General features: G+C 36.7%; 1 protein-coding gene across 4 annotated transcripts in view; it reads left to right on the forward strand.

Moving 5' to 3' along the window:
- FMN1 (formin 1) overlaps positions 1–19,448 on the forward strand; it is a 167,751-nt gene that overhangs the window by 46,047 nt on the left and 102,256 nt on the right. For 3 of the 4 annotated variants that reach the window (XM_054275276.1, XM_054275278.1, XM_054275277.1), the window contains exons 4-5: positions 3,360–3,477; positions 12,693–12,725. In XM_054275276.1, the coding sequence (XP_054131251.1) occupies positions 3,360–3,477; positions 12,693–12,725 (151 nt within the window). The remainder of the gene's footprint in view (positions 1–3,359; positions 3,478–12,692; positions 12,726–19,448) is intronic. The other variant, XM_054275279.1, reaches the window with a different exon arrangement.

The following is a 19,448-nucleotide window of genomic DNA, read 5'->3' on the forward strand; positions in this document are numbered from 1 at the left end:
AACACTGTTTGGACTTACAACTAAGCTTGAATCTACAGCTCCTACAGAAGAAACAGTGCTTAAAGCATTTCAACCTTTGCACAGCAATATAAATACTCACGCTAACACCTGGCATGAGAGGAATGATAATGGATGTAATGAGGACTCAGAAAATCAGCACAGCGTGGATAGTACCAGTGACCAGGCTGACCCAATGTCTGGCAGGCAGGCAGGCCTGGAGCTGGACTTAGCTGACCAAAATGAATTACTTCTTCAGCATTTGAGGTTTGTTCAGCCTTCTTTGTCTGAATCTGACAATGATGACAAGGATGTTATTCTCGTACAAGGTACTTTGGTTCATACAACAAGTGACACAGAATCGGACACGGAGAATAAGGACCTAGACACCGATGAGAACAATGCAAGCAAATATGGGCTAAAAAATGCTGCTTTGTCTGCTGAGGCCTTGGACAACAGCCATCAAAATAAGGAAGAGTCAGAATCAGAAGGGCACAGCAACAGTGATGACACTGTGGATACAGACGACATTGAATTACATCCACCATTCTCTAACCAGCTCCCAAAAGAGCTGGATGGTATTCTACAGTATGACTCCAATGGAAAAGACAAAATGTTAATGGATGAGCAATTCACTCATTTGCTTGCTACAGGAGAATGTCCTCAAGAACTTTCAGATGAAGAACAAAGACCTTCCGTTGATAATATATCACTCCAAAAAACAGCACTGGCTGAAAAGACTTTCCAGCTGCCTGCTTTCTTCAGTGGACTACGTGTCAGAAAAAAGGGACTAACCACAGAAGATGGGGAAATTGTTACAGAAATTAAACCAAGGGAGAATGATTTAGCTCTGCTTAAATTACGACAGCCTGTTAAGAAATCCAATATTGCATCAGGTTTGACCATTAAAAAAAAATCATCTGAACCTAAAGCAAATCCCACTTTTCTAGAACAACTCTCACACTTGTTAAACATAGACGTCTCCAAGAATGAAGATAGAACTGAGGACTCTGCTGAGGGATCTGGGGAGACCGAGGACAGTGATGAAGCTCAAGAGAACAAAGCCTCCAGCAAAAGAGAACCACGATTTCCCTCTGAGGAGATAAAATCAAGCCCTGCTGAATCTGCACTGGATGCCTTTAAAGCCTTATTCACGCGACCTCCCAAGAAAGAAACAACTGCAGATCCTTCAGAGCTGGAAGCCCTGAAACGCAAAATGAGAAATGAAAAAGAGTCCTTGAAAGCTGTATTTGAAAGGTCAAAATCAAAACCTGGGGATGGACCATCAGACAAATCTGTAGGTTGAATTACTTTTTTTTCCTAAGATCTGGAAGTAGAAGGATTAAATGTTCTTGTTTAAATATTATTGGTGGGGACTTAAGGTCAAAATGTCAGAATTGCTTCTCTTTTGGAAATCTCAAAATTTGGATTCCCAGCCAAGGAAGTCTTGGGGCTAATTTGTCAGAATTTTTGATCATCTGCAGTTGAAGCAGAATTCAGCCACAACTGATGACAACAGTAAAAGTCTCTCCATTAGAAGTGAGAACTTAACAATCAGTTTCTGATATTAAAAGATCTCTACATGGCAGTTCTCCATATGTTAATTATGGCTTTAAATCATTTTGATGCTGCAGATATTTACTGTAATATTATTTAACAGTTTCTGAATCTCGCTCTGTTTTCATTCATTGAGTATTTTATTTTTATAAGTAGTATTTCATTTTACCTGTGGGAATAATTGTATGATAAGAGTTGTTACAAGAAGTTATGGGTGATTTTCAGCTCAAGACATGGAACAGGAAGGTTTTTTTTCTTGTTTACATGCACATATTTGGCTTTTCAAATATTGGTAAGCATTTACCTTATCCGGGTGTAACTTAGTGATTTCAATTAGACAACTCAAGTTTTTGATTAATATAAGTGTTTGCAAGGTTAATGCTCTTAGGCATATGGAGATGTAGTTATTACATAAAAAAAAATCAATGCAAAGTTTTCATACAATTATAAATGGCTTTGAATATGATTTGAACTCTTTAATTAAATGAGTAACCTTTGGGTTGGCATTCCCCCAACCCAAAGTTCTTACAGCCACATCTTTGGGAGATGTAATCAGCCCAGGAGATTCTTGTTGGCTGAAGGGGGAATTGCTTGAAGGATTATATTTTCAGGATTGTACCTTAAATCTGAAGCTACATGTTAGTTTTCTGTGTTGGTTATACTCTCTTTCAAATTTTTATTCTTACATAATATTAAAAAAAAAACATGTAAAAATCCTGGTCAACACTTGGGTATACTGATAATACCAGTTTGTAGTAAATTACCTGTGGGGAGGAGAAAACAGGTATTCATTGGCTGTGGAATGTACAGCAAGTGCAGTCTGAGTGTGCCCTTCCCATCCCTGGCTTGCTCCTTCCTGCTTACACCAGTGGCTGTGCTGGCGTCAGCGTTCCTGTGGCTCTCAGCAAACCTATTTGGGAAGCTGTCATCACACACAGTGAGGGAGGAGGCACAGCAGTCAGCAGGAGTGGCTTTTATAAATGTCTGCTTAATGTCCGCTCTAGTGCAAATGTGTATTTTCCCAGGGCAAAGCCAGAGCCTAGGGGTTTAGCCTTTCCTTGCCCTTGCTCCTGTGGGCCATTTATGGGGCCATTTTCCTACAGGGTTGCACTGTTGTTGCAGTTGTGTCTATGCAATTACTTGTAGTAACACGTTGAAAATCGGATTACAGAAATATTGGAGATATAAAAAAACACCCAGAAAATCCCTCTAAAAGAGTGCTTGTTTAGTGGGTCATTCCCCCTCCACCCCTTCCCCATTTAAAGAGTTATTTTAGCATTCCAGTTGACAGTGCAGTCCCATTAACAGCTGCAGCATTACTTTGATGTGGCAGTATTACCTGGTACGTGGACTGAGCAATCTGCAGGGGGTGGGGCAGGAATTGCATAAACTAGCTCTGCTTCCAGAAAATTATATTGTCAAATGATGTCTTAGGTGAATTGCTCTAATGTTTACTTGTAAGAGGAGCACACTATGGAATATTTAACTCTGGAAGGAAGATATAGGAAAAAACCCTAGCATTCGTGACCACCTCTGTGGTTCGCAAAAGGATAGACAGCTCTCCACAGTGATGTGAACAGTTTCAACAAATCGCTGCATGTCACATGCATTATGCTACTTTCCTCCTCAAAAATATTTTTCTACACTGATTTATTTGTGTCCCTTCCAACCAACTGAGCACTGTTTCAATCAGTAGAATGAGACAAATAATCTTTCTTGAGCACGTGTAGAGCTGAGCATGGCAGTTGCTGTTTGGAATCAATTGATACTGCAGAGTTTAATTTTTTCTCGTGTAATTTTAACAGCCTGACCTGAGTCCGTCAGAGCAAGATGACAAGACTCCAGGGAGACTCCAGACTGTCTGGCCGCCACCAAAAGCAAATCATGAAGAAATAAAAGTAGGATTGAAGTACACAGAAGCAGGTAAAACAAAGTGGTGAAGCATTTGCAGAAATTAGTTTCTGACATTTTTAATCTTGTTTTATACAGAGATGGTGATAAGTCACAGTATTTTCTTATCTGGAGAAACAGACCTTATGTTTCGTATGTGTGGTTTACTGCTATTTGTTAATTCTGCATCCGATTTTTAAATGGGAATGGCTGAATATTGTACAAAATTGCCTGTATAAATTCGTGAGGAAGGAAGTGGGTTTTCTTGGTAAATTTCTAGTGGTATTTTCTTCAAATGAGTGACAGATTGGTGATAGTAGTTGAGTGACTGCCTTTTCCGATGCCTGGGTGCAGGGGGCAGCCCCCTGCTGAACTCTGGTCTGGCTGCGGATTTTCTTCAGGTACTGTCCAGAATGAAAACACCATTACTGCAGCATGTGTATGAACAAAGGAGTGCTCATATCCAGCTGGGCCACTTCTGTGGTAGCCACATATATTGTCCTATGCAAATGTATGAAAGGTTATGTCCAAAGTGCAGTGCTAATTATCAGATAAGCTTTCCTTAAAAAGTATTTCTTGGTTTTTTTTGTTATTTAGATATTTACATAACATACTTATAAGGGAGAAAGTGATTATTTTACCCACCAGAACTCTGGTTCAAATTTATATTGTTGAATGTAAAACAGGAAGTCCTTGATATTCAGAAATTAACCATAAACTGAGGAATACTCTGAAATATTAAAGTGAAAGCCAATAGGCCATCTCTTTTTCAGGTACCTGGAGATTTTAGAAAATACTACCTAGAAACTATTAAGCGGAACTAAAAAAAAAAAACCTTTATACCATTTTGCTGTGAGAAATTGTTCAGGGTAATGCTGTGTGGTTCTTTCTAATTCCAGTGCATATCCATCTGATGTATTTGAGAAACAGTACTCCTATTTGTTCTGTCTACTGCTTTTTATTGTTTAGTTGTTCTCCCTCTTTTTTCAGTTTTCTCTGCATTAATCTTTCTTTATTGTAATGTGGGAATGATAATGGAAGTGTAAAAGTTCTTGGAAGATTGAGAAAACTTGGCTTGACAGAAGCAACATGGTTCTAATATATAGAATTAAATTAAATAGATAGAATTAAATTTATGGTTCATCTGATTGGTCTGAATTTGGGAGTCTATTACTTAGATGACCAGGACAGGTATTCAGCTGTTAGCAAGTTGATGTTACTCTTAGTTTTTTATTATAGGCTATATGCTTGCCATATTTTATCTTACCCAAATAAAATTTTTCCTTCTAATGACTGTAATAATCTGTGGTGAAACATATGCTTAAGTAAAGAAAACTGAATTAACAAAAGCTCCAGATTCTACTACTTGTACAGGAATTAGGTCATGCTTTCTTGAAATTTGAATAGGAAAGACAGACTGGCTTAGAGCCCATGTAAATTGTTACTCTTGTTACTGTGATATTTTGGGTGGTAGTGTCATCAACATGTTGATGGTTTGTTTGCTAAGTCAAATTTTTAAAGACCAGATTCTGCAGTTCATTAGTTGCTCCAGCGTCTGGCAGAGGGATTTGAATGAAAACAAACCGCTGGTGATTCAGCTGGGATGAGATGTAAGCGGTGCTTTTAAAGGAAATAGGCAAAGACTGTGTTTGCATGTTAAGGCTATGTTGAGTCTGCAGTGAAGTTCTAGGTGTGCTGCAGAGATTGGCAGGTTGGTTTCTTTCAGCTACTCAGGGATGCCCAGAAAGCAGTTGTAAGTTGCACATGATGGATCTCTTAGGTTGGTTGATCTGAGGACTTGTGCCACTGTTCTAAAGCATTGTGCACAAAAATGAAATTATAGAGTCTCCTACAAGTGGAGCAAGGTGCTGTTCATGAGTCGTGGTGATACAGTTATAGGAATAGGGTTAGTATTCAATGCTGGTCTTATTTCTGGGATTTGTGGGATTTTTTATGAATATTCATGTGGCAATACAGCAAAACTTCTAAATTCACAATCTTCTCTCTGATAGTAGTAGGTACCTTTAAAGTGCATGTGTATGCTGGCATTTCCCCTCATGCCCCTTTGCATCCAAAATTCCCTTCCAGCCACCAATACATTAGAAGTTTCTTGACTCCCTTTTAAGAAGTGATCTTCTTAAAAATAGGCTATAATGCAAGTTAATCATCTGAATTATTTAAATTGGCTTATCTAAACCAAAAACCTTATTTCTTACCTCAGTGTCTTGTCCTGACTACTAAGATGAAATGAAAATTCTTGATCTCAGAGTTCAAAAATTGTGTTATTAACTTTCAATCAATAATTTCTGTTAGTGTTTTAATTTCTGTGCTTAAGGGTTTCATTTACCAAAACAATAGGAATGTATATGAAAACAATGATAAGAGAATGAATTATGAGGTAAGTATTCATTTAGCACAGCTTTATTTTAGGCTTAGACAAAATATATATGTTCGTATCCAAAGATAAATTTCTCAGCGTTCATCTTTGTACTTCTAACATGGTACACAAATATATACATATATTATGAGGTAGCATGTTTGGGTTTTTTTCATTTGTCATGATAAAATAGGATTTAAGACTGAAAACTTGAAAGTTGGAATGCAGTAATCTTTTTTTTTGCAATTCTACACTGTGTCTTTGTTTTACTTTCTTCATCACCATGCACTATGACAACTATGATAGGAAGGTAGGGATATTGAGGGAGAGTATTCCTGTCTTTTTGATCTTTTCTCACCTCCTTGTCATGTTTTTCCTCATTGTTCTTGTTACCTAGTGGAAGCAAGAAATTCAGGCTTAATTTGGCCTATGCAGCAGACATCACAATGACTCACAGCAGCTTGGAGGAGTGGCTAACTCCCTCCTGAGGCTCACAGTCTGGCTTGATGTGTGGGAAAGGAACTGAAAAGCAAAGGGACGTAACAAGGAACACGTGTGTGAGGCTGACTAGGTCTGTTGGGAGTATTAGAAGTGAAAGAAGTTAGGGAAAAAACTGAGCATGAGTTTTTTTCATGCATTTGGTAACTGCTTGTGCAGTTATGATATTGTCTCCTGCAGTATCCGAATCTTGAGTTGTTAATTTTGAATTGAATGGATGATGTTGCAATATTTTGGTTTAATTTATGTTTTCCTAATTCTTTAATGCATGTGTTTCCATAGAGCAAGTGGCTGTGTTGTCAACTGGCTCTCTGTAATTAGCACAAGCTGCTTGCATGGTTCTCTAGAGAAACTGGAACTTCTTTGAAGTGTGTCTAAAATAGCTGAAGTCCAGAAAGTCTGTACTACATTTATGTCCTGGAAGACTAGAAAAAAGGTACTTAAGGTTATGGTTATTCCATGGAAATAATTTCCATCAAAGACATTCCTGTGAATATATTTATGTTCTTAAATTTTTGTTCCTCTGCCTTCATTTTAAGGGGTTTTTTTTGCTTTTCCTCCACAATTCTTGGAGAGACTTCCCCCATTTTTAAGCATTAACTCTGACAGAAGGGTAGATAAGTCAGCCATTATGTGTGGTGAAAATATCTAGCCAGATAGAGGAGACAAATTCATGTCTATACTGAAGAAATTGATCTGTGATACTGCATCACATTGAATCCACATATAATGAATGTCTCAGCTACTGTGTACGACTTGGTCAGCACTTGCAAACACGTGTTCCAGAAAAGGAGTTCAGGCATGGGTTCTGCAGCTCCTGAAACTACTTATGTTTGAAGAACAGTCTCCACATTAAGGTGGTATAGATGTACAGATTCTGTTATTCCTATTGACAATACCATTTTAGTCTTCAGGATCAAACTAGTTCTCTTATATACAACAGAGGGAGTTTAGTCTTTTGCTCAGCAAAACAGAAATGTAAAAAGTAATGAGAGAGAGAAATATTTGACATTCCTGTGGGAGAAAATGCTTAAAAAGCCATTTGGAAAATCAATTAATTTAGTGAGGTTTTTTCATTTTTTTCATTCAGTTTTTTATTTTAAATTCAAATTTAAAACATTTAAAAACCAAATTTTCTCACAGTCTGTCTGTTCATCATCTTTAAAACTGCAGTGAGGTAATTCTGTCTCCATGGTGCCACAATTTCTAGAACAGTCTGTGAGGATGTAAGCAGAATTTCAAGGTAAATTAGAAAATCAGGAGGTGCCTGATAAAGGTCTTATTAGACAAAAAATACCTGGGTAAATGGTGAATGAAATACAAAATAGTGGCAGAGGATTAATGCTAAGTCTCGAATAAATCAAATCCTTGATCCCCTGTACTCTTAGTTCCCAGCAAGAAAATCACTGTATGGCCATGATGTAGGGCCATATGCCCTAAATGCAGGGAATGCATCTCCAGCTTATGTGAGAGAAAGAGAGGTATAAGGGTTGGAACAAAAGGATGAGAGATAAGAGCATGATTTCTTATCTTCCTTCAACATAAGCTTCCTTTGTGGCCTTGAACAATTTGTCTTTGAGAGAAAGACAATGCTCGATGTCAAGTGTCCTGAAGAAAGTTGTAACAGTGGCTACCAACAGTTGGTTTCATCCTAAGTAAAAGAAAATAAAATAGTAATTTACGTTTATTTCATTTCAGTGTGGTGTTAGTTCTGTGGGATTCTGTTATAAATTTTATTATAGGGAATTAGATCAAGCAGTAGTATAGCAAACAGGATATTTTGCATTGCTTCAAGGTAGTGCTTTTGTGGTTGATTCACTGATCAATTTGATATGACCTCAGAGTGCATACAGGTTTTGTAAATTATTTTACTACACTTTACTGCATTATTATTGTGTAGCATGACAGGTGCATGTAATTCAGTGTTTCATGATCAGACAAATACACATGTGTGTTTTTGAGAAGCTGAGGGTTTTACTACAAGCCAGATTTTGGCAACCATATGGTATTCTAGAGTAACAATGACTTTTTTTCCCCTTACTTATGATAGCTAAAGCTATGATTTGATGGATTCAGAAGGTATTGGCTAAGATTTATTTCAAAAATTCTAACAAAAACCGTGCTCCAAAACAACCAAGCCACAAAAATACCCTTTACTTTTCCCTCCCCACCTCAGCTGACTGTCATTCACACTGTGTCTCTTGAGACAGGAACAAAAATATAGGCACCTGTGGAAGATGAATTTTTGTTGTTAAGGCATTTGTGTACCAATTTCAGTCTTTTTTACTACTTTCTGAAATGGCTTCAGGAAAGTTTTGGGAACCTTTCCAAGTTACAGTTTATCCATCCGTAAAATTAGGATAAGAATTCTGACCTATTTTTCAAGTCAAATTAAATTCCTTTTCTGTTTATAGGCTCTTAGCATTAGATAGAGATGCAGAATAGGAAAGAATATTGACTTTTCAAACTTAAATCTAAAAACAAAGCCCAGACCAGCCACACAGTTCCAGAATGGTAACTGTACCTAAGGCCATGGGATAAAATGCCCATGCCTTCCCATACACTGAGGATTATATTTTTTCAAGGTGAGAGGGAAGAAGAATTATGCTCCAGTTTTTCAGTAAAAATCGTTGCTTTATTTTTTTTATGCATACTCTCTGTAGAAATGTAGTCATTTTAGGAGACCTATTGTTTTTGAGCCTGGGTGCATGTTTTGCAGCAGGTGCCTAACAAGGACAGGTTTTACAGAATCCAGAGCCATGTCTGGATAGACATACATGTGTAGCTACGGATACAAGCACGCTTGAGATTCACATACAGAACAGCTTTAGTCCACTTGGATTAGAAAGCTGATTTCTAAGTTTAATATTTTCCTAGTGAGAAGATTAATCTGTTACCTGAATATAATGAAGGCAAATTGTGTGAATTATTTCTTTTACTGTTGTTTTAATTTTGAGATATAGACTGTACTATGCACCTGAGCAATCCAATTTTGCCAAGACCCAAAAGTCACAGCGTTTTACGAGATGATTCTTGTTATATAATTGAAACACAGTGAAAGAGCCATTGTGTACACAAGAAGAATGACTTTGTATTTTATTTCCATGGTTCTATTTTGAAATATATGAAGCCCTTTGTGTAAAAGAAATGCCTCTGAGTTTTACTGAATTCCCTTTCCTGTTCTTCAGTCTCACTGTTTGCTTGTTGTGATGCTTTCTGAAAATTTGCACCTGCATTTAAAACTGCTGTTTGGATTTTTTTTCAGATAAATTCAATATCAGCCCTGCCAGATTTGCTCCCTCTGCTATGGCACAGACATATACTCTGTAATAAATCTGTTCCTCATGTGTGCTGTTAAAAGAGCTACTTGTTTACCATAGAGAATGTGATCCTGTAATAGATTGGTTTTGTAAAAATGAAGTAGGATGTTTATTGAGAAAGAATTCGTGTTGAATGTCCCCAGCAGCAGTACCTGTAGTGTTGCCTTTCTGGGAGGGTGAAATGACAAGCGAAACTATTCATCTCTGCTATCAGGTAAATGAGCTGTAACTGTAACCCCTCACAGCTGAGCAGTGGTCAGGCAGATAAGTTACTCAGGTGACTGCTTTTGAATAGTGCTTTATACTGCTTTGCAATCAGAAAGAGGAGTAACTAATTTCCTCCTTCCCATCATAGACCATCAAGGGGGTGCAGGTTTTTCCATAGGAAACTGGTTTTTTGTGTATTCAGTTCTATTATTCTTGGGGAATTCAGTGGCTATTGTTAAGATACTTCATGTCCTGTGGTAGGCTTACTCTGGTGTTTGTATTATTTAAATATTTGGACCGTATTTGGATACTGGACTGTTGGCTTGTTTTGGACTGTTTATTTTCCACAAGTCCCTCTTCATTTGTTTCCTTTCCTCACATCTGCCATATTTTCACTGTACTGGAATCCTTACAGTGCTGAGAATTTTTGAAATTTTATGTTTGGAGGGTTCTTCCTTATCTTAAAAATGAAACAAAAAAAAACCAAAACAAAAATTAAGCTCAAGTGAAGGATATATGCTCATTTTCCGCTCTGTGGATTCGGCATCCTTACATGTAAGGAATTATGGGTCTGTAAAACAGTTCAATTTTACTGTAACTAAAGAAGAGAAGATGGGTAGGAGTAGATAGAATGGGGTTGGGGGAAGGAGGATTAAAATCATGTTTTCAAACAACATGCAGTATTATTTTATCCGATCTTCTAACCCTGAAAAATAGGTAATCTTGTGAATTTCTTTGAGCATAAATAAATTTTAATTTCCTAGTTATAAAAGGATGCTTAAATGCAGCTATGCTTTATAAAAACCAGTCCAAGATGGAACAACTTAGATTTTGAAAGTTTCTTGTGTGTATTTTTATTGAAACAAAAACCTGAAAATCTGCTGCTGTTTTATGACTGTAGCCTGGGAGAGCCTGGAAAGTCGTATCAATACATCTGTAAAAATAAATGAAAAGTAATTTAACAAGTGTAGCTGTGGTGAGTAGGTTCCCTTCTGACACCCGGTGGTTAAAGGTGAGAACTACATGGGGAAATAGAGGAGAAAACAAATGCTGCAGTAAAGGGGAGTATTGAAAGTGGGACCAAGGGTTACCACGCAGGGAGAAAACATTGAGAAACCCTCACTATTCTGAAAATTAATGAATCTGTACAATTATAAGTTAATGATTTTCTTTATACTGCAGGGTGTGGTACATCTCAAGAAAGGTAGATTGCACTCAAGTTTTCTAGCTTTTGTTCTCTAATTACCTTTAAATTAATTGTGTTAACATTATTTTGCATGTTTCCACACACCAAGTTTAATATGTATGGCTTTTTACAAAAATGAGTGTACTGACCAGAAGTGGCTATATAGTTCATTTAACTTCAAAGCTTATGCTTTCTACATGAAGTTTTGAGATTATGGTAGAGAAGTTTCCTAAATTGCTGTGTAAATTTTGAGGAGTAACCCATCTACTTGAAATGTGAGTTATGGAGATTTCTGTGGGAAAGGTTTTCATGTAAGATTTTATTTAAAATTATTCAAGTAGGTTAGTTCTTTTATTGCCAAAGAAGAAAAGGTAATTCTTGCATTGCACAGTTGTGAACACAATAGTATAATACTGAATAATATTTGAATGTGTGTATTTGCTTTTTGCAACAATTTTGAAGAGTGAAAATTTCCCTTTGAAACTTGTGACCCACCCTATCCAGTATTTCTGGGGTTGTAGATTGAATTTTCAGGTCACCAGATTGACCAGTGAATGCTTGTATCTTTTCTTCTAGAAATGTTGGTGAAGAGTGCAGCACACTCAGTATTATAAGATTTTCATGAACATGTATTGAGTACATTTGTAAACATTGTTGTTGCTTTGTGTTCAGAAAAGTTCTGTGTGATGATAAAACTGAACATACATTAGGCATTTTGATTATGTAGGTTGTCCAAAACATCCAAATTTTTTTTCATGTTCAGTTTTCTCTGCATTAGGAAAAGCACACATGCTTTAGTGTGTATTTTCTTTGCAAAACAGTGAAGCATGTCTCATACTTTACTAATAATGAAGAATATTTTTTTTGTTTTATGTTTTATTTCTGCCACCTGGTGGCATATTTTGTCTGTCACATATGTCAGCAATATCAGTCACTGCTATTGCACAGTCTAAAACTTTCTTTTTTAAATGCATGTTTTGGAAATGAAAAACAGAATGAGGAATTCTTCAAAGTGTTCCCACCCCAAACTTCTGTCTTCTAATCAGATTGTAAGGAATTAATCTCTTAGTAAAGTCTAAGCTTTCTGATCTGCTTTGGTCTCCTTCCCTTAACACACAACATGAAAATACGATAATGAGTGAGCATGATTGTTATTTCCAATTGTAAGTTTTGAGGAATGAATAAAATCAGCATATGATAATCTGTGTATATATATCAAGCTGAGAGCTTTACAGAAATATTTCTAAGTGTATTCGGTTTGTGTGGCCTGTTTTTGGTACTGGGTAGTACTACAGAGGAGGCTTTGTTTTCATAGTGTTGCATGTGACCCATAGTTAACCAAGGAACATTCATGGGATATTTTTACATGGTAGAAATTTATTTAAGTACTTGCTATTTGATTTTGGTTTTATTTGATAGGCTGAGCTAGTGTTTAACAACACTTCAGAAATTTGGCAGTTCACAAGCAGTTCATAATTTTTTGCAAGACAAAATAACATAAGGGGGAGCTTCAAATACCAGTTCAGTTATATACTTTTAGTAATGAAATGAAAAGCAGGGGGTGTGCAAGACTACCTGCTAGAACATGAAGCTAATGAGTGTAAAGTACAAGTTCTCTGAATGAAGCTTAAACACCATCTTACTTATGCTTTGTCTCTAGCTCACCTAAAGCTTTACAAGGAGGGACCACCAGGTGGGTGGAACAGTATAATGTTGTCTGTCTCTGTCTACACTTTGGTGTCTTTTGTTACTATAAAGGTCCTATTTATCTTTCCTTGATGGAATAGAAGTGATAAAGTCTTAGTCTGCTATATCTACCACTGTGAAGAACTAAGAACTTGGTAAGAATACAGAAGTTCTATAAGACATCAGGAACTGTTTTCAGATTTCTAGCTTGTGGAACTTCAGTTTCAATGGCTGCCCTCCCACTAAAGTGAGTGGAATTTAGGTTACTTTCTTCTTGTTCTCACATTAGACATGCCGTAATTTGGCAGTGGTTTGTTTGTTTTCCTAAAGTCTTTGGAGCAAAGACAGTAGTGAAAATTACATGGTCATAGATCTTAACATTAGAGTTACGGAAAACTATTTGTACATATACTGATCCTTATTCAGAACAACAGCACATGTAAGGCTGACAAGGAAATACAGTAAAATCCCATTGACAACCATGTGAGAGTTAATTAAATACTAACTGATAATGTCATTAGTAATCATAGAATCATAGTATATTAAGGGATTGGAATAGATCTTAAAGATCATCTAGTACCAACACCCCTGCCATGGGCAGTGCTGCCTTCCAGTAATGAATCAGTAGTGTTGTCTTTTGAAGGAAAAGGAGGTTTAATTGTCCTTTAAGAAAAAGAATTAACTATATTAACCTGATATTTGGAAGTTTATTTCACTTATAACCCCTGCTGTGTCTTTGTTTTCTTACTCGGTTTTATACCCACCAAGAGCAGGACATGCAGAGCATTGGCCTTTTCTGGATTTTAAGTGAAGCTTAAGAAAGACATTTTGAACAAATGCTCATGACTCAGAAGCTCCTTTTAAGCAGCTCTTTTGAATTATCAAATTATAGAATCACAGAACAGTTTGGGTTGGAAGGGACCTTAAAGATCCTCTAGCTCCAACTCCCCTGTTAGGGCCAGGGATACTTCCCACTAGCCCAGGTATCTCAATATCTCATTCAACTGGCCCTATTGCTTTTGCAGTTGTTTGCTGAAGTAACTGGAAATACTGAATAAGGCATGTTTCAAAGCATTTGTATTTTTCTGTGTATGTTTATTCATTGGGTAATTTCCTGCTGTCATGCTTTTCATAGAATTACAAAATAGCAATCTACTGACTTAAAACTTTGTTGGGATTAAGATTTGTTTTTGTTTTTTGGTTTTTTTTCTTGATCCTTTTTTGTAATTGAATACTAGATGTTAGTGAGGATTCAGTATGATTATCTTATAAGATTTCAAAACAAACCTTATGACCAGGATAAACTCTTCTTACATTAGGTCAGTGAAGAACTACTTCTTAATTCTACCGTGAAACACCATTTAGATGATGATGTGAGTAGACATCATATTAGAAGAAATAACTCCGAAGTACTTTGAAGCCCTCCTGTTCCCTTTGAAGTTTCATAATGACAGTCCAATCATGTTTGTCACAGCTGCATGGATACTTCGTAGGAAATAGGATGGTGTTAAGGCAATTTTGCATCAATTAAAGCAACTTGTATTGGAACTTGTTAGAATTTCCCTGCACATGCCATTAGTGATCTTAGGTTAGGGAAGTTCTATTGTCTGTATAGACTGACATTAAATGGACTTTTGAGCAGTCTGGTCTGAGACACCTTCCTCCCTCACAGTTCAATTGCAAGCATTTCCTATTTTCCTCATGTCCTAGTTTCACCCAGGACCCTAATGTTATTTGATAACACCTTATATCATTGTTAGGGGTGGGGAGAAAGGGACTCCAGCTTCCAGTCAAAAAAAGCATGGCAGGAGGGGGGAAGCCATGCTCCATTGTTCATTGTCTCAGGATCCAGGGTGAGCATTTTTGCACGTGAATCACCCTCAGTCTTTTATACTTTTGTTATTAATATTGTTGCCATTACTGTTCATTTTCTTATCTCATTGCTGTTTCCAGTAAACTGTTCATATCTCAACCTGTGATCTTCATTTATAACATCTCCAAATCTCAGTGGGAAGTGAGAGGGAAAGGAGGAACAAGAGAGCAGTGTGTCATTTGGGGGAGTCTTGGTGGGGGCACTGAACTGGGGAGTGCCATTCCTAAATCTCACTCAGCGTGGGCTCTTCCTCACAGGACTCTGGTGGTGGTGCAAAGTTTTGTAGAAACTCTTAGGTACCTAAAGTTGGAGGCCACTTGTGTTATTTCCTGCCTGCTGGGAAACCAGGCAAGTGGGCAAATTGTATTTGCCTGTCCCATAAAAATCTCATGTTTTTTCATTCATCCTAATGAAACAAATAAGTAAACAACATCTTAGACTTGTTTGTGAAACAGAAGAAGAAAATCCTAGCACTCATCTCTTCCTATGTAACTTCTTGAACACAGTTGACAATACTGATCATACAGATAGATGGTTCACATTTTGAAGATCATCTGAATTTGTAACTAAGAGGATTAGAGGTGTACTTATTTGCGAATTCAGTGTGTTTTAAAGAAATCAGCAGAAACTAAACCGCCCATTCAATATCCTTAGCACTTCAGTATTGTAACTTAGCTTTCCCTGTAGAAACCATGGTCCCAGATAGGCTCACAGAAATTACAGGTATGTTGCCTGGAGAGCATGTTTATCCTAAAAGATCAGGAAAAATAATAAAGCTGAGCAGTTGGGGCAATAAATATTGCTCTTATTTAGATATCAAAAGCCTATGAATACTAGAACATTCCACTTGTTTAGATACTTGGCTTTTATGATTGTTAAGGGTAGATTCAAGCAGTCCTGTGTTACACATTTTATTTGCAAGATTAGCTTTCAGGGTCAAAATTTTAGAAAATGCACTGCTTCAAAAATTAGCCCAATATATTGAATGTATGTTCCTTTGTTTCAAGTTTTTTGTGTTTAAATTTAAAACTCATGAAGTACAATAACTATTGAAAAGATTGTGCTTTTTGTATAACTTAATCAGGATAAGCTGTTCATTAATGGCAGCTTTCCTGTATTAGACTACTTTTTTCCCTATATGTAAGTTTCGGTATCTGTCAGCTTTCTGGGTTCCAGGTACTTTTTAATTTAAAAATTGCTATTCAAGAGAACATGAGTAAAACTTCTGGTGCCATACCTATATACCATACCCCTAATGTTCTCTGTGTATTTGTACAGTTTTCACTCTAGCAGATGTTGATGTCCATAAGGGTATAGGCATTTGTCCACTGTTTCACAGTGTGTGATACTGTGTTGTTTCACACAGTAGATGTTTGTGATTCTATAACAAACTCCTTGTCTGATACTGGACAGCACTTTAAGCTGTTTGTTGACATTGTGTCAATCTTCCTTATTCAACCATTTTGAACTGTTTGGGGTTGCAGCTTCAGTTTTTCCATTGTGCTTCAACAAAAATTATTTATCTGTTCACATACTATGTTTGATGAAATTACAGGACACAGAGTTACTTCCTCCTTGCACTTGGTAGCTAGTTAAAACACAATTTTATTTCCTTCTTGCAGCCCATTACTTGTGTAGATGTTAATTCCAGGCTTTAACTGGAGTATTTCAAATGAAGAAAATAATGTATTTTCCAGATGGACTGGTATTGTTTTAGTCAGTGTTATCTTTATATGATCCACATTGACAATGTACTTTAAAATCATGAAGCAGACTGATAGCAAACAAGACAGGGAAGGAAGGTTATCCTGTTTGCACTGGTTCTGTCTTTGCAATGTTCAATGCTAAGGTAATTTTTTTAAAATCAGATAAAATACTAATTAGATTTACTTCTTCCTGCAGTTGCATGTAAGCAGAACCAAATATAGCATGACTGGAAGTTATGATACTTTCTAATATTGACTGTATCAACGGGTGGCAGAACAGGATCATGATAATTATGTAGTTCATCACTTCAAAAATCGTGGTTTATTTTTTCCCAAGCACCTTATAAGAACGTGCAGTTGAGCAAGGAAATATGAAATATATATGTTACTATGAAAAACCATTTAGCAAGCTACTCATTAGGAAAAAAGTAGGACAAAAAACTGTAATAAAAGAATAGAATTGAACTGGAAAAGTAAGACTTGAGAATTTGCAGCTGATGCAAAGTTAGTAGAAGTAGGGAAGACCCGAACACAAATTTAGCATTCTCTCATCAGAATGTTATCTGCTGGCTATGGCAAAACATGCAAGTAAATGGAAATAGATTATATTTTTTTACAATGAATAATTGATTTATTTTTCCAACAACAACATAGAAAAAGGAAATTTTGCATTTTCATGTCACTATATATCTTCAGTCATCACTGAGTTCTCTATACATTTTCCTATGTACTTTGCCAACTTTCAGATTACTTTCGAAAATGTTTTAGTGAAACATTTTACAATTAAATGATATGTTGCTAGCTATCGGCAAATGTAACAAATATTTGTTTAAGGCTTGTTAATGTATTTCTGCTTCATCCCACTATCTTAGAAAAAATGATCAGTTTTATGAAAGTTTGCCTTAGCTTCAGTGCAGTACAATTATTGATTGCAGGTAGCATCAGGTTCCAAAAATAAAGAATATGCCCAAGTAGGCAACAGCTTACATGATCTATTACATTTTTCTTGGGATGGCATACTCTGAAAACAAAGGAAAAAGTAGTAAATTAGAAGTAGTAAATAAAAACTGAGACTCCAAGCTGTTTGGAGTGGAATCTGTGCAATGTGATTGTTTACTTTTTAGCTTGAATGCCCCTTATAAATGAGTGACTTTTAAAATTATTCTCTCAGTAACAAAATCCTAATTTGCATGTGGTAATTTTTTGGGATTGGTGCACTTAGCACTTGCAGTCTGATTTTTATCTGATTTGTCTCAAAAGTTCTTAGGAGTAATATCTGCTTAAGGGGAAGATAAATTTATGCTCTACAGCCACTGTCTTCTTGCAGGCACATTGGAGACCAGGCAAGTACAACAGGATATTTGTACAATCAGCCTTCTGTTATGTGTCATAATAAAAAAATTTAAAGCTTCAGCAAATTGACATTGAGGTGTTTGAGCATGTCCAGGGCAGCAAAACTGATGAAGGATCCGGAATGTAATTCCTATGAGAAGCAGCCAGTGTAGCTGGGGTTGTTTATTCTGGGCTCAGGGGAGACCTATTGCTCATTACCTGCAAGAAGGTAGCAGCCAGGGGTTGGTCTCTTCTCCCAGTCAGCTAGTGATAGGATAAGGTGAAATGGCCTCAAGTTGCACCAGGGGAGGTTCAGTTTGGGTATTAGGAAAATGTGGTTAAGCACTGAAACAGGTCACCACCCCTGGAAGTATTCAAAAAAATAAGTAGATGTGTCACTTCTTGATATGGTTTAATGGTCATGGAGATACTTGCTGAAAGGTTGGACTTGATCTTGGAGGTCTTTTCCAACCTTAATGATTCTTTGATTTTATGAAAATGCAACGCCCCTGACATTGCACAAACTAGGTAAAGAATCACCTTGTGACACAAGGATCAGCTTGGACCTATAATGTAGGGTGCAAAAATGAGAGAGCTGGGTGGTGCATGGTATCAGGATCAGTGTGAACACACATTGAAACACAGAAAGGTCTGACTAAACATCAGGAAATGGTTTCTCACTGTGAAGGTGACTGAGAAACTAGCACAGGGTGCCCAGAGAGGATGAGGAGGGTGAAGATTCCTGGAAGAATTTGAAAGCTATTGGAAGGCTATTGGTCCTGGGCAGCCAGCTCTGGGAGAGGTGGGGATGCAGACCAGAGGTCCCTTCCAGCCTCAGCCATTCTGTGGTTTGTGATTAGTAGCTTTTCTCCCTGTCGGTCTGGAAGGCCCCTAAGGTAGGGCAGCACCAGGAAGTGGGAGGTGCAGTTCAGCTGCAGCCTTGTGTCTGTGCTAGTGCTGAGACCTGCCCTCGGGTGTTCTTGTGTCTTGGCTCACAAGGCCGAATGAGTTCCAGTGGTTATGTGAGAATCAGGCTGGCTACAGAGCCATATCACATTTCTTCAACTCTGGCACTGTTAATTTTTAACCTAGACAAATCATCCAGTGATACCTTGGTATTTCTGGATTTTATGTGTAGTCTAAATGAATTTTTTTTTAGTTAAACGGAATTTAAGAATTAAGTAGCGTATAAAGCCTGACATATTTTGTTTCTCCTATAGTTCCTTCTGTTAAGATGTCATTATTGTTTACTTTGCTGTTTTGATTTTTACCACCCTAAGCAGCATTCCAACACCACTGCATAGTTAAACTTCATTATTCTGTTGCCAGTATGTTAAGGAACTGATTTTTGGAATTGCATGAATGAAATTATTTTTTTCTAGACAAATTCTTCAACATTTTAATGATTCTGATTGCCATCTCTGTATACAGGTTGTTTTCTTAAAATGTTAACTATCTGTGTACGATTGTACTAAATTAAGGTGATCTCACAAAACATAGAAAAGGAATGGTCATGAGTTACTTTATATTATGCAAGGCAATATAATTGTGATGTGATTTGCATTATAATATTTTGTACAGAAAAATAAACATTTGCTTGAGAATTGAAGTACTTTGCTGAGTATCACCTTCTATCCAATAGATAGTTTCTTCTAGTTAAAAATAATAAAATTAGAAACTTATGCTGTTGAATGTCAGTTTATATCATCGTAAACAATCTATAAAATCTGTTACAGTATATCAGTTTATGATGCACTTGTTTTTATGCAATAGCTGTGTTTTAAGAAAATAGTTTTTATTATTTATTCTCCTAGCTTAG

Source organism: Melozone crissalis, unplaced genomic scaffold, assembly GCF_028551555.1.
Source record: "Melozone crissalis strain CALT ecotype California unplaced genomic scaffold, PUWL_Pcris_2 ptg000018l_1, whole genome shotgun sequence".
NCBI classification, from domain to species: Eukaryota; Metazoa; Chordata; class Aves; order Passeriformes; family Passerellidae; genus Melozone; species Melozone crissalis.